This window comes from Oncorhynchus mykiss, chromosome 9 (assembly GCF_057628025.1).
Source record: "Oncorhynchus mykiss isolate SJ-2025 chromosome 9, ASM5762802v1, whole genome shotgun sequence".
Classification (NCBI taxonomy): Eukaryota; Metazoa; Chordata; class Actinopteri; order Salmoniformes; family Salmonidae; genus Oncorhynchus; species Oncorhynchus mykiss.
Genome location: NC_143030.1, coordinates 56,970,258 through 56,982,678, shown reverse-complemented (window position 1 = coordinate 56,982,678; position 12,421 = coordinate 56,970,258). Strand labels below are relative to the sequence as shown.

The window sequence follows — 12,421 nt, the reverse complement described above, 5'->3', positions numbered from 1 at the left end:
ACAGAAAGTGCATTACATTTTAAAGAGTCATTTTAGTGTTAGGTTCCTTGTATTTTGGGAACATCAAGCGAATGTTTTCAGGGATCTGGAAAGATTGAGGGATTGACACGTTTGTGGCTGAACTGTGTAAGGAGGCGACTAGAAACGAATGAGACCGATTGTTTGATCACAAGTGAGAGTTGTTTGATATCGTTGAGTCTTGTTTCGCTATTGCAGAAATGTGGTAAGAGGTTCATGGGAAATGGCGGCGAGTAGTGCAGATGAAATGGAGGAAATTGAGGAAAAGTTGGTGAAGCAGCAGCAGCAGCTGTGCTGGAATGAGAACAATATGGGTGTCAGTATAGATGGTATGGAACGTGAGGGTCAAGGGTCGGAATGTTCGGTAGTGAAAAGACATAGGAAGAAGAGAGATCATAGTACAGAAAGTAGTGGATCGTCTTGTAAAGAAAGCTTAAAGAGGGCCAAGGTAGGATACAAGAGTAGTGATGTGTTGGAGTGGAAAGTGGTGATTGTGTTTGATGAGACCACAGGGTCTCACTTACACCCTATCTGACTAACTTGGTTGAAGGTAATGCCGCAGAGAAAGAGGTAGGTGAAGTGAAATTAGCTCGCTTCATTGGACATGGTAGATTGTTAATATTGTGTGGGAACAAGGGGAAGATATTGAAAAATAGAAACATTGAATGGGATGAAGATTAAAAGCCATGTACCTGGTGCTTATGCTAGGTTAAGGGTATTCCTCACTGGGGTCCCAATATATCTATGTTCACAGATGAAAGAGGATCAAAGAAGTGAAAGGTTATCAGTGATTGTGAGGTTTGAGAAAGTCTTGCCGGGAAAAGTACAGATAGGATTCCTTAGTTTCAATGTTAGATCATTTGTCCCATGCACTGTGGTGTTTTAAATGCCAAAGAATGGGACATGTAGCTGTTCAGTGTAAAGGAAAGAAAATATGTGCCAAGTGTGAAGGCGCACATGATTACGGTGAATGTGGAAGCAGTGTGAAGGGTAAGTGCTGTAATTGTGGGGGAGAACACAGTGCAGCATTTGGTGGATGCAAGGTACAGAGAGAGGCTCAGAGATACATCATGACTGATCCTGTATCGTATGCAGAGGCCATAAAACAGATTGGTAGAACTACAGTGCGGACTGATGGCGCATACACGGATGTACCTGTAGTGGGTCTACTGTCGGGGCTGGTGCTTCTGATTGTCCTGGCATGATTTTGAGGCCTGTTAAAAAATCTTGTGCTCATGAATGTGCCTTGTCAAAGGACACTTTGATAATGAATTATATTGCTAAGATTATCAGTACAACTTGGGGTGTGGAAAGCAAAAATAACAGGTTGAAGGTTATTGTGGAGAAGGCAAAAGAGATATATTGGGGGTAACAGATGTTACTGTTGAAATGGTTGTTGACATGCTTAACAATGCTAAGGGTGGAGTGTTTCAGCATGACAGAGATACAGTTTAATGGGGAGGGGTTTTTGGGGAGGTTGTGGTAAAAGTTAGGGATTTATTTGGTTTAGAATTTATTTTCATGGTAGTACAGAATTGGGCCGATCATGATTGATCATACATTCTTGCACAGTAGGTGGCGGCATGCACTTAAACTATTGTTTGTGGGCCACCATGATATAGAAGAAAAAATGTTTTCAGGATTGTTTTATTGTCTATTGCCATGGCTTGTTAGTCAAAATAGGCTTATATTTTAGCTAGATGATCGAAATAGCCTTCAACCCCACTGAAGAAGAGGGGGCTGAGGTTAGGTTTAGGTCTAGGGTATGGACGTCCCAGGGATATCAGATAGCACTTATCACTTTTTGAGTCAAGCTCCAGAGTGGAGCAGCGGTCTAATGCACTACAGACCCTGGTTCAATTCCAGGCTGTATCACAACCGGCTGTGATTGGGAGTCCCATAGGGCGGCACACAATTGGCCCAGCATCGTCCGTCCGGGTTAGGGTTTGGCAGGGGTAGGCCTTCATTGTAAATAAGAATTTGTTCTTAACTGACTTAAGCCTAGTTAAATAAAGATTAAATAAAACATAAATAAACTGAAGTTCGGAAGTCTACGCCTCTTCGTCGGTGATTGGTCAGCAGTAGTCATTCTTCAATTAAGTTTTTGTTGTCGTTCAGTGACAGAAGACTAGTTTTTGTGCAATTTTTTTCACTTGAGAAATACTGCACCAAACGTCTTAGTTAACTGTAAAATCGCGCGACTAAGACCTTTAAGTAAAAACGAATTACATATTTCTTGATTTATCTTAGATTGAGTCTGACAGATTTTGAAAAAGTGTTACTGTATGTTGTTGCGTACAGTCTCTCTAGAGGGACAAATTGAAGTGTTTTTTCTTGTTTTTTAAGCTACTGTCTTTTTAAGGGAGTAAATGGCACAGACGTTTACTTCTGGCTCGGAGCAAACCGAACCTAACCGAGGCTTTGAGACCCCTCGTAGCAACCTGGTCTCAGAGCATTTCGAGACACTCCATTTAGTATGACATGTTTCGTATGGTATGTATTCGTTTGTGGATGTCCATTACCCAATTAACGTTAAAATTCGTATTACATTTAACAACATTTGCAAAACGTACAATATATTGCGAATTGTAAAATGTATGTTACGAATCCTAGTTAGATGGCTAACGTTAGCTAGGCTAGGGTTTACGTTTATGAGTTGCGTGTAAAGGGTTAGCGAACATGCTAAATAGTTGCAAAGTAGTTAAAAAGTTATTGTTGCAATCTGTTCTTGGCGCATTTCTTATTATTATATATGTCAATTCGAGAAACTCCATTTAGTATGTTAAGGCATCAAGGAAAGTAGGGTGGCTGGATGAGTGTAATATAGCGAATGCCAAGCAACCCAAAGGTTGTGAGTTTGAACCTCATTACGGACAATCTGAGCTAATTAGCCCAACACTGGGGCATTCCAAGGTTAACGTTACATGGTGCATCTCTTAAAGCTCTTTCAGTTGCACACTTTCACTTTTGCAAGTCAAAAGCCCATAATATTGATATCATTATGTAGTAGGCTTACACAGTAAGGCATACATAGACCTATGCTACCAACATTCCATCTATGGGCTTCATTCATTTATTTTTATTTTATTTATTTAACCTTTGTATTTAACTGGGCAAGTCAGTTAAGAACAAATTCTCATTTACAATGACGGACTACCCCGGTCAAACTCAGACGACGCTGGGAAAGTTGTGCTCAGATTCTATTCATAAGTCATATGTCATGTTTAGCCTGTCCCATTTAAAGTAATGCAAAATGGATTAGCCACAGAATTGTTCAAACTGCTGTACAAAGAGCCTTGGAAAAAGTATTCGCCCCTTTACAGTTTTTTAAATGTTTTATTATCTTGTCAGAAATACTATGAAATATTAGAATGAAATGTGTCAAAGGCATCAAAAAGTGAACAGTGCAATGGGCAAGACACATCCACACAACACATTCAGTAAAGAGTTTTGAAATCTAAACCCTCCCGGTCACACAGCTTTGTCAACATATCTTTGTATGTTTCTCTCTTTCAGCCTAGACTGTCCTTCTAGCTCCTGTGTACTGTAATCAATGGAGCCTCAAGATCTAACCAAAGTGGTTCTGCTGGCTTGTGGGTCTTTCAACCCCATAACCAATATGCACCTGCGTATGTTTGAATTGGCACGGGATTACATGGAGGATACAGGTATGTCTGATCATTTGTGGTCTGTCAACAGATTTAAAAAAAATATATATATTTTTTATTTAACCTTTTATTTAACTAGGCAAGTCAGTTAAGAACACATTCTTATTTACAATGACGGCCTACCAAAATGCAAAAATCCTCCTGCGGGGATGTGTGCTGGGATTAAATATAATAAAATAAAAATATAGGACAAAACACACACCATGACAAGAGAGACAACCCTACATAAAGAGATACCTAAGACAACTACAGAGCAAAGAAGCAACACATGACAACATGACAACAACATGGTACAAACGTTATTGGGCACAGACAACAGCAAGAAGGTAGAGACAACAATACATCATGCAAAGCAGCCACAACTGTCAGTAGTAGTGTCCATGATTCAGTCTTTTAATGAAGAGATTGAGATAAAACTGTCCAGTTTGAGTGTTTGTTACAGCTTGTTACAGTCGCTAGCTGCTGCAAATTGAAAAGACGAGCGACCCAGGGATGTGTGTGCTTTTTGGGACCTTTAACAGAATGTGACTGGCAGAACGGTTGTTGTATGTGGATGACGAGGGCTGCAGTAGATATCTCTTTAGATTATACATTTGTAAATCATCACTTTGTGTTTTGTGAGTTTAGGACCTACTTCCTCAGACATTTGCATTGCTTCCAAATTATGAGAAGCAGATCTAGTCAAATAAGAGTGGTAGTATTTTGTATTTAACTGAATTTGTATTGTCATTGTGTGCTCTACAAAATTAGCTGGCTTAACTCCTCTTTCTTTCTATGTACTCTCAGGACAGTACATAGTGGTGAGGGGCATCATCTCTGCAGTGGGTGACGGCTATAAGAAGAAGGGTCTGATTGAGGCCTGTCACCGTGTAGATATGGCCAGGCTGGCCACAGACACCTCTGACTGGATCAAGGTAGATGCATGGGAGAGCCAGCAGCCTGAATGGGTGGAGACAGCTAAAGTGATGCGGTGAGTGCTGATCATTTGTGTGTGAAGAGGGGTTGTCAAATCTATTTTGATTTGGTGAGTTTGTGTGATACAAAAAGAAAAAAAGCATTACTTGCACTGCAAGACTCTTGTATTAAATTTATCCAGGGTAACCTAGGCCAAGATGTACTCTTAAGGAGCCTACTGTTACTCCTTAAGGTCCAAGGACCTTATGTTATTTTCAGAGGTAGATTGGCACTGGCAGCCAAAAAACCCATGTAAACGTGAACCCATTCTCAATTGTGATACGGATCTAGAAACATAAAGCCCTTTACTTTCATATCTTGTCAAAATAATTTCACAAATGCAAATGTGGCACTCTCTTCTGAGGGACCGGAGTTCATATCAGTTTGTACCTAGTACCAGAGTTTAACACCTCAGAATGCTCATAGATACTTTAAAATGGGGATCCCCTCCCTTAAACTAATAAAAGAAACAAGAAAAATTCTCAGTCCCAAATAAACTTGGTTCTGTGTCCAAGAATCCATTCCAAGCTTTACTGATGCGTGATTGAGGGGCTGCTCGTGAATGGAAACCTCTAGTCAACAGACCTGTGGCTGTCCCAATAAAACACACTGGAATGGCCCGACACAGTTCCTTTTGTGAAACAAAAACTAAAACGGTCCTCTTCAATTAAAATGGGACCACTCAAACTCTGAACTCCTCTCTTTTACCACGACCAGTGGCAATTCACGACCATGTTAACGCTGTCTCTCGGTGTAGCGGTTGAGAGACAAAAATAGGAGCTTGTTGATGACAGTTGATCCGCTGTCTGAGAAAGTACAAGCAACAAATCCCTCACTGTACTCATGGTGGTCGGGGATCCTCAACTAATTGTTCATCATATATACTATTATTTTCACTGGTCAGTGAGTTACACAACTTTAAATAGCTAATTAGAAAATGTTGATTGCTTGTAGTTCTTTCTCATACGTCGCACTGTTCACTAGCAACTGGTCCACCTCCCAAATATGTCTCACATGCAACAATGGTCAGTACACAATAAGTAATAGTTTGCTACAAAACAACAAATTAACCAGGAGTTACATACACCCCTCACAAAATAAACGTAGCCTCCCGACAAGACCCAACACCTTTGACCTCAGAATGCAATACGTTGATACACACACAGCATCGTCAATGTGTGTGCTATGTCAATGCTTGACATAAGTACACAGAAACATTCATGTTTCATCCAAGAAAAGAAATACCCTTATTATACAAAATACCTGTATACCTCGGTGTAATACGGTAGTGTTGTGCGGTGTACCTAACTCCTCATAAGACAGCCTAACTAGTGCCTTCACCACTCTCTTGTTTGGCAGTTCTGGGATGGCCTGAGTGTCCACTGTGGATCTGGGGAGGGCTGGACAGCTTCCTCTTCAGGGTCCCTCTCCAGTCCATCTTCTGTGGCTCCTTTGGGTTCTGGGTTAACTGCGACAGGTGCAGTCAGGGTGAACACTGTAGCCTCTGGAAATGGCCTTGCTGACAGTGGATATTACTGAGTCCCGGAGCACATTGCAGATCCTCACGCAGGATAGTCCATCTTTAGAGCAGTGAAGTTCACAAAGGCTTCAGCCTCGGGCTGGGCCCTTATGTTCCTAGATGCACACTCTGAGATACTGTCTGAAGAGTTGTTGGCAGTCATCGCTTGGCAAGTGGCTCTGACTCCTGGTGAGGGGATTTCAACCCAGTCTCCAGCCTCTTCAGCACTCATGTGTGGACATCTTGACAGGGCGTCAGCGGCAATGTTCACTCGCTCTAGCTTGTACTACAACTTGAACTCGTAGTTGGCGAGAGTGGCCATCCCCCTCTGGCCTGTAGCATCCAGCTTGACACTGGCTTGCACATAGGTGAGGTGGTTATTGTCCTTGTGCATCAGGAAATTAGCTCCGTACAGATAATCATGAAACTTGTCTGACACTGCCCCCTTTAGCCCCAGGAACTCAAGCTTGTGAGCTGGATCTTCTCTGTCCTGGACAAGGTCCAGCTTGCATAAGCCACTGGTCTCCATCCCTCAGGGTACTCCTGGTACAGCACTCCACCCAGGCCACACAGACTGGCGTCAATGTGGAGGACGTAGAGCTTCTCAGGGTCAGCGAAGGCAAGCACAGGTGAGCTGGTGAGGCGTTCGACAATGTTCTGGAAGGCTCTCTCTCACTCTGCTGTCCATCGTTTTCCAAACAGCTCCTTCTCCTTCTGGTAGGTGACTCTAGAGGGAGGACTGGTGGGCTTGCCATTTTCTCTTGGGGGCGTGACCTCTGGTAATCTCATGGAGGGATCTTACGACAGAAGTGTATCCTTTTCATTTGCCTCCGGTAGTATCCACAGAACCCAAGAAATGACTGGAGGGCCTTGAGGTTTTCTGGTCTGGGCCATGAGGGGAGGGCATCGATACCTTGATCGGAGACTGTGGCTCAGGTATTTCACTGAGGTCTGGCAGAACTGGCACTTGTCGATGGAAAGCCTCAGGCCTCCAGACAGTCCAGGACCTTCATCAGCCTATCCTCATGCACCTTCAAGGTTTTCCCAAACACAATGAGGTCATCCAGGTAGACCAGCCCTGCAAGGAGACCAGCCCTCATGTCGCTGACATCCTTCTACATTAAGCATTGGAATGTAGCTGGTCTGGAACGGTTGGTCCCAGTGAGCATGGAGGGTCTCAGGACACACAAGGGCTAGAGTTTCAATAGGCTGCTGGACGCCTACAGCATCACAGGAGATCTCAATGGTGATGCTGATGTTGCCGTCATGGGGTAGTTGCTCTCACTTAGGCCCCACAAGGTTATCCCTTCTAAAGGCTGGAGATGATGTGTTGTCTTTGTAGAACTGCCGGTGGATGCTTGCCACTGTCTAGGATGGCATGACAGGGTTTTCCCATTCACTTTCACAGGAGACACTGTAGGCTCCTTTACTGTCCCCTCTGCTGTTTCCTGATTGTCCTTGAGCATGGATGAAGCGTCTGTTGAATTCCTCTACATTCTTTCCTTTTCTGACAGTTCCTGGAAGAGTGGCCATCTTCACCACAGTTATAGCAGAATAAGTTTTCATTCTTCTTTGGCCCTGGACGTGTTGCTGGTCTGAGTTAGATGGATCATCATTGCAGCTATGGCGTACTTCAGTTCTTCTACCTGTTTGCAGAGAGCTTTGATTTTGGTCCTAGCATCTGATGATGGCTTCAATGATCTGTTCAGGTCTTGAGGCTATGGCTTGGGGTGTAGCAAGGTTATTCATCTCGCTATCTGAGATCTCTCATCAAGGTCTGTAGTTTGTCTGTTACATCACTACGGAGTGCTGACATAGGAGAGAAGGTGGTGGTGGGTATTTGCTCAGGAGAGCGAGGAGTTACATTTCCTAGGTAGATCAACTGCCATTTGGTGCCCTTTAACTCATCTTCAACCACACAATGCAGTGAGATCCAGAAAAGAATGGGAGAAACTCCCCAAATACAGGTGTCAAGCTTGTAGCATCATACCCAAGAAGACTCGATGCTGTAATCACTGCCAAAGGTGCTTCAACAAAGTACTGAGTAAAGGGTCTGAATACTAATGTAAATGTGATATTTAAGTTATTTTTTTTTATAAATTAGCAAACATTTCTAAAAACCTGTTTTTGCTTTGTCATTATGGGGTATTGTGTGTAGATAAACTCTTTAATCACTTTGCAACGTGTAAAAAGTCAAGGGGTCTGAATAGTTTCCTACGGCACTCATGGGTGGGGAATGCAAACTTAACTTTGAGCACCTCTATCTCCTTAATGTTTTAGCATTCAGGTCTCAAAGTTACTTTCAGATTACTTCAGCCATGGGCAAATACAGTATGTATAGCAAGTTTTGTTCAAGTCAAAAGGTCTGCAGTCAAAGTTATTGAAATCAAATGAATGACCAAAAAGTCATTTAGTTGTGACATTTTGTAACCATAATAACAAGTGAAGCTACTCTGCCATGATCCTTGCTTGGTTCCATTGGGCTTTATCTCCCTCGTGTCAATTTAATTGTTGTCTGCACTTAAGGCATCATTATAAAGAACTGATGACAGCGGAACAGAACAATGACTATGTGGACACTGCAAAGAAGAGGAGGATTGAGGCGACAAAGCACTCTTTCGAGGATCCATCCTCGTATCACACAAGGAGAGGTAAAAAAGGGGAGAGATTTTCCACGAGCATTCCGAGACTACAGACAAATGCACACATTTCTTACTACCCAGAAGTCCCTACTAGCTCTTCTTTGGAGAGGAGGATGCTGTGTAACACCCAGGGCAGGTAACACAATGGGATTCATTGCTGCTATATTGTTTCTTACTATCAATTCCACTCAGATTAGTAATGACAATTTTGGTCATTTTATTATGCAAAGTGACTTACAGAACCATTGATAGTGACATTCATTATTTGGCCCATTTGGAAATTCAACCACAATGGAATTAAGTCTGACTTTTTCCTTGATGATTTTACTCGTGCATATATGGCTTTTTCAAGTTATGTGCTTGTTTTTTATTTTTAAATGTTCATATTAATAAACTAAAACCGGCAACCCTATTGTTGCCAGCACCTTGTTCTAACTCATTGAGCCAGCAACTGTTGAATACTACTGTCTGTCTGGGACATTAGCACCCACATAGGGTTTGGTGTTATAGAAACCAGTGACAACTAGTCACACCACCTGAAGACTGGTATGGTGGAACAGCAAGTGATCTGCCCTGAGGTAAAAAAAACTAATGGTGCTGGTTACATGTTTTGCCGGCACAGGCTGTCTCTACTAGTGCAGAACATTGTGGCCAACTTTTTGACATTGTCTGGCAACATTCCATGATACGTGTCTCTTAAGTGTAGGTGAGTCCTAAGATAAAAAGATCCTTCTCAGAAATCAGGCAATTCACACACTTTTATTTAAACCCACTGCTTCAGACTTTCTAGCCTAATGTGTGTTTATATCAGAGGTTCTGTACAGCAGAAGACACATTTCAGTCTTGTATGGGTTAATAAACTATTAATCTGTCCATGAACCCTTTAGACAACGGCCCTCAGCTGAAACTCCTGTGCGGCGCGGACGTCCTGGAGTCCTTCGGCGTTCCCAACCTGTGGAAGCACGAGGACATTGCCGAGATCGTGGGCCGCTATGGCCTGGTGTGCATCACCCGCAACGGCTGTGACGCCCACAAGTTCATCCACCAATCGGAGGTGCTGTGGAAGCACCGCAAGAACATCCACGTGGTCCGTGAGTGGGTAACCAATGAGATCTCGGCCACGCACGTGCGTCGGGCCCTGTGCCGGGGCCAGACCGTCCGCTACTTACTACCGGACCCGGTGGTGAGCTACATCCGGGAGCACGGCCTGTACAGTGCAGAGAGTGAGCAGAAGAACGCTGACGTCGTCCTTGCCCCGCTTCAGAGACATACCGGCCCCTCCTCCAGCTGAGGTGGCCAGCCATGTTGCCTGCTGCCAACTTGAATGCATTGAGACCATTGAAGGCCGGTGGGAGGAGCTATAGGATTACTGGCTCATTGGAATGGGTGGAATGGAATAGATGGAAGGGCATTAAACGTGGTTTCCATATGTTTGATACCTTTGCAATTTATTTTCTAGCCATTACAATTAGCCCGTCTTCCTACAGCTCCTCCCACCGGCCTCCTCTACTTGAGACTGTGTAGTAGAAGCATTTATCTTTTACTGGTTTGAGAAGATTTGTGAATGAATGCACAATGTTTTTGTATATTTTTGTAACAGTTGAAGTAGACTGCTCACCAGTGCTAGAATGAGTTTGCACCAGAATAGCCTCTTGTGTGGCATCTCCTCAGAGAATGGGAATCTGCTAAAGTTTAAATGAATAACTGTGTTTTGTAGAAAAGTATAAGCACCCAAGTAGTGGCAATCCCAAGCGCCAGAATGTAAACCCTTGATCTGTCACTAACACTCAATCTGGTCCTTAGAGCACTTTATCTATATAATAGCACAGATCGACACCCATGATTATTTGTGTACAAATGAGAATTCCTTGATTTACAATGAGCCTGATGTATAACTACAGAAATGTTTCATTTCGCAATGCAGTGATTAACAAGCTCGTCCACCCTTGAGTACATTTTGTGGGTTTTTTAAAATGCTGGGGCTTTAGTGTGTGTGTGTGTGTGTTTGAATAATTCCCTCAGGCAAAGGCAAGTTGGTATATATGGAAGCCGTTTACAGATATAGTAGGCTAGAGCGACATACAAACGGCATGGTGTGTATTGAGAGAAATAAAACGCTGTCTTTGTTTTGCAGCTTGTGAACACTTCTGTCATTGCTGTCTCTCTAAAAAAAAAAAAAACTACATCTTTATAATGAAGAAATCCCAACCATTCACACCTATTCTGTTTGCTTCAAATGCAGGTTATTAGTAGCTTTTTTCTTAGTCTTCCTTTCTACTTTCTTCAACTTCTTTAACTTTCTTGATCAGATGAGCATTATTCTGATAACATGAAATGTATTACAATAGTTGATTGAAGTGTAGATACAATACCCACTCAATTGTTGCATTAGTAGAGGCACTGTATGGAATCACTGAGTTGATTGAAACTGCAGATTGTCCCTTCATTTTTTTGTTTGTTGGTTTAGCAACAAAGGCAATGCTGCCAATGCTTCCTATCATGTTTTATTTCTAAAATTAACTTCTGTTTCTTGATCAATGGTCGAAAACCTAGCCTAGCTACGGTGGTGCTCAATTTAGCAGGACCGAATGAAAGCTCAGGCCAAACCCTCATCTCATATGTTCCCAAGCAAAACAGGTTAAATAGTTATTTGTTTATTTTCAATTATGTACGATTTCTAATATGACATACAAGCAATCGCTGTATTGACTCATATGTTTGGTAGTAGCAGCTGGTGTCTTCAAGCTTTTGTCAGGGTGCAACTCAATATTTGGAAGGTGTTCCTAATGTTTGGAATAATCCGTGTATGTCTGAGCATGTGTTCTTACACTCTGTCCATCCCCAGGTATTGATCCCAGTTTGTAAAATCACCCAGATGCTGAAGCTGGGGGAGGTGATCGAGTAACAGGGTGACCTGTACACAATCAAAATCCTCAGCCCCTTCTGCAACTATACTTTCTCTTTCACCAATGGGCTAGATACTAGGCACTGCAAGGTGCAATCCAGGCAACCTGTTGAAGTCTAGCAAAGCCAGACTCAAGTCTCACACTGGCTCAGCTAGCTCTGGCCAGGTCATTAGTGAGCGTTCCTTCACAAACAGTCTGCAGTTCAAGTTAGAGAAGGAACGTACCCTAACGACCTGGACCAGCCTTCTAGTCAGGTTGTGTGAGACTAACCTGACATTAACCACTTTGGTCAAAGATTAGATCATCCAAAGAATATTGAGGTTTCCATTAAAATAGCATTTGTGATAATGATTAGTGTAATTTAGCTTGTTCTAGCTAGCCTACATGAACTACTAGGTCAGTCTTTCAAAAATTATGAACATGCTTTTTGCTCTGTGTGTATCATACTTGTGACATGAAGGGGAGTAAGCTGGTGTGTGAACAGATGGGGAATAATTGTGATTGGACACACTGAATAGAGAAGGATAAACTACATTCTCTTATGCATTTTATATTCCTATTCTCTTTTCTCAGGAGTTCTACTGTGAAGGGCAGGTCTGCAAGCAAGTTTTCAAAAAGAATGTGAAGGAATGCACTTTAAGGTTTCAAATTTTAATGTCATGTGCACAAGTGCAGTGACATGCCTTTCTTACAAGCTCCAAACCCAACAATGCA

At 42.6% G+C, this 12,421-nt stretch overlaps 1 protein-coding gene across 6 annotated transcripts; it reads left to right on the top strand.

The window, feature by feature from the left end:
* The first annotated feature begins 9 nt into the window (after positions 1-9).
* On the top strand, positions 10-10,945 carry nmnat1 (nicotinamide nucleotide adenylyltransferase 1). Of its 6 annotated transcripts, none has more exons than XM_090184597.1 (5): positions 10-2,511; positions 3,535-3,686; positions 4,473-4,656; positions 8,686-8,810; positions 9,689-10,945. In XM_090184597.1, the coding sequence occupies exons 2-5, from the start codon at positions 3,572-3,574 to the stop codon at positions 10,090-10,092; spliced, it is 828 nt and encodes a 275-aa protein (XP_090040723.1). In that variant the 5' UTR covers positions 10-2,511; positions 3,535-3,571; the 3' UTR covers positions 10,093-10,945. The 6 variants fall into 6 exon arrangements, with proteins under 6 accessions (XP_090040723.1, XP_090040724.1, XP_021471804.3 ...); XM_090184598.1 differs by having other exon boundaries at positions 12-126; XM_021616129.3 differs by having other exon boundaries at positions 30-172.
* The last annotated feature ends 1,476 nt before the right edge of the window (positions 10,946-12,421 follow it).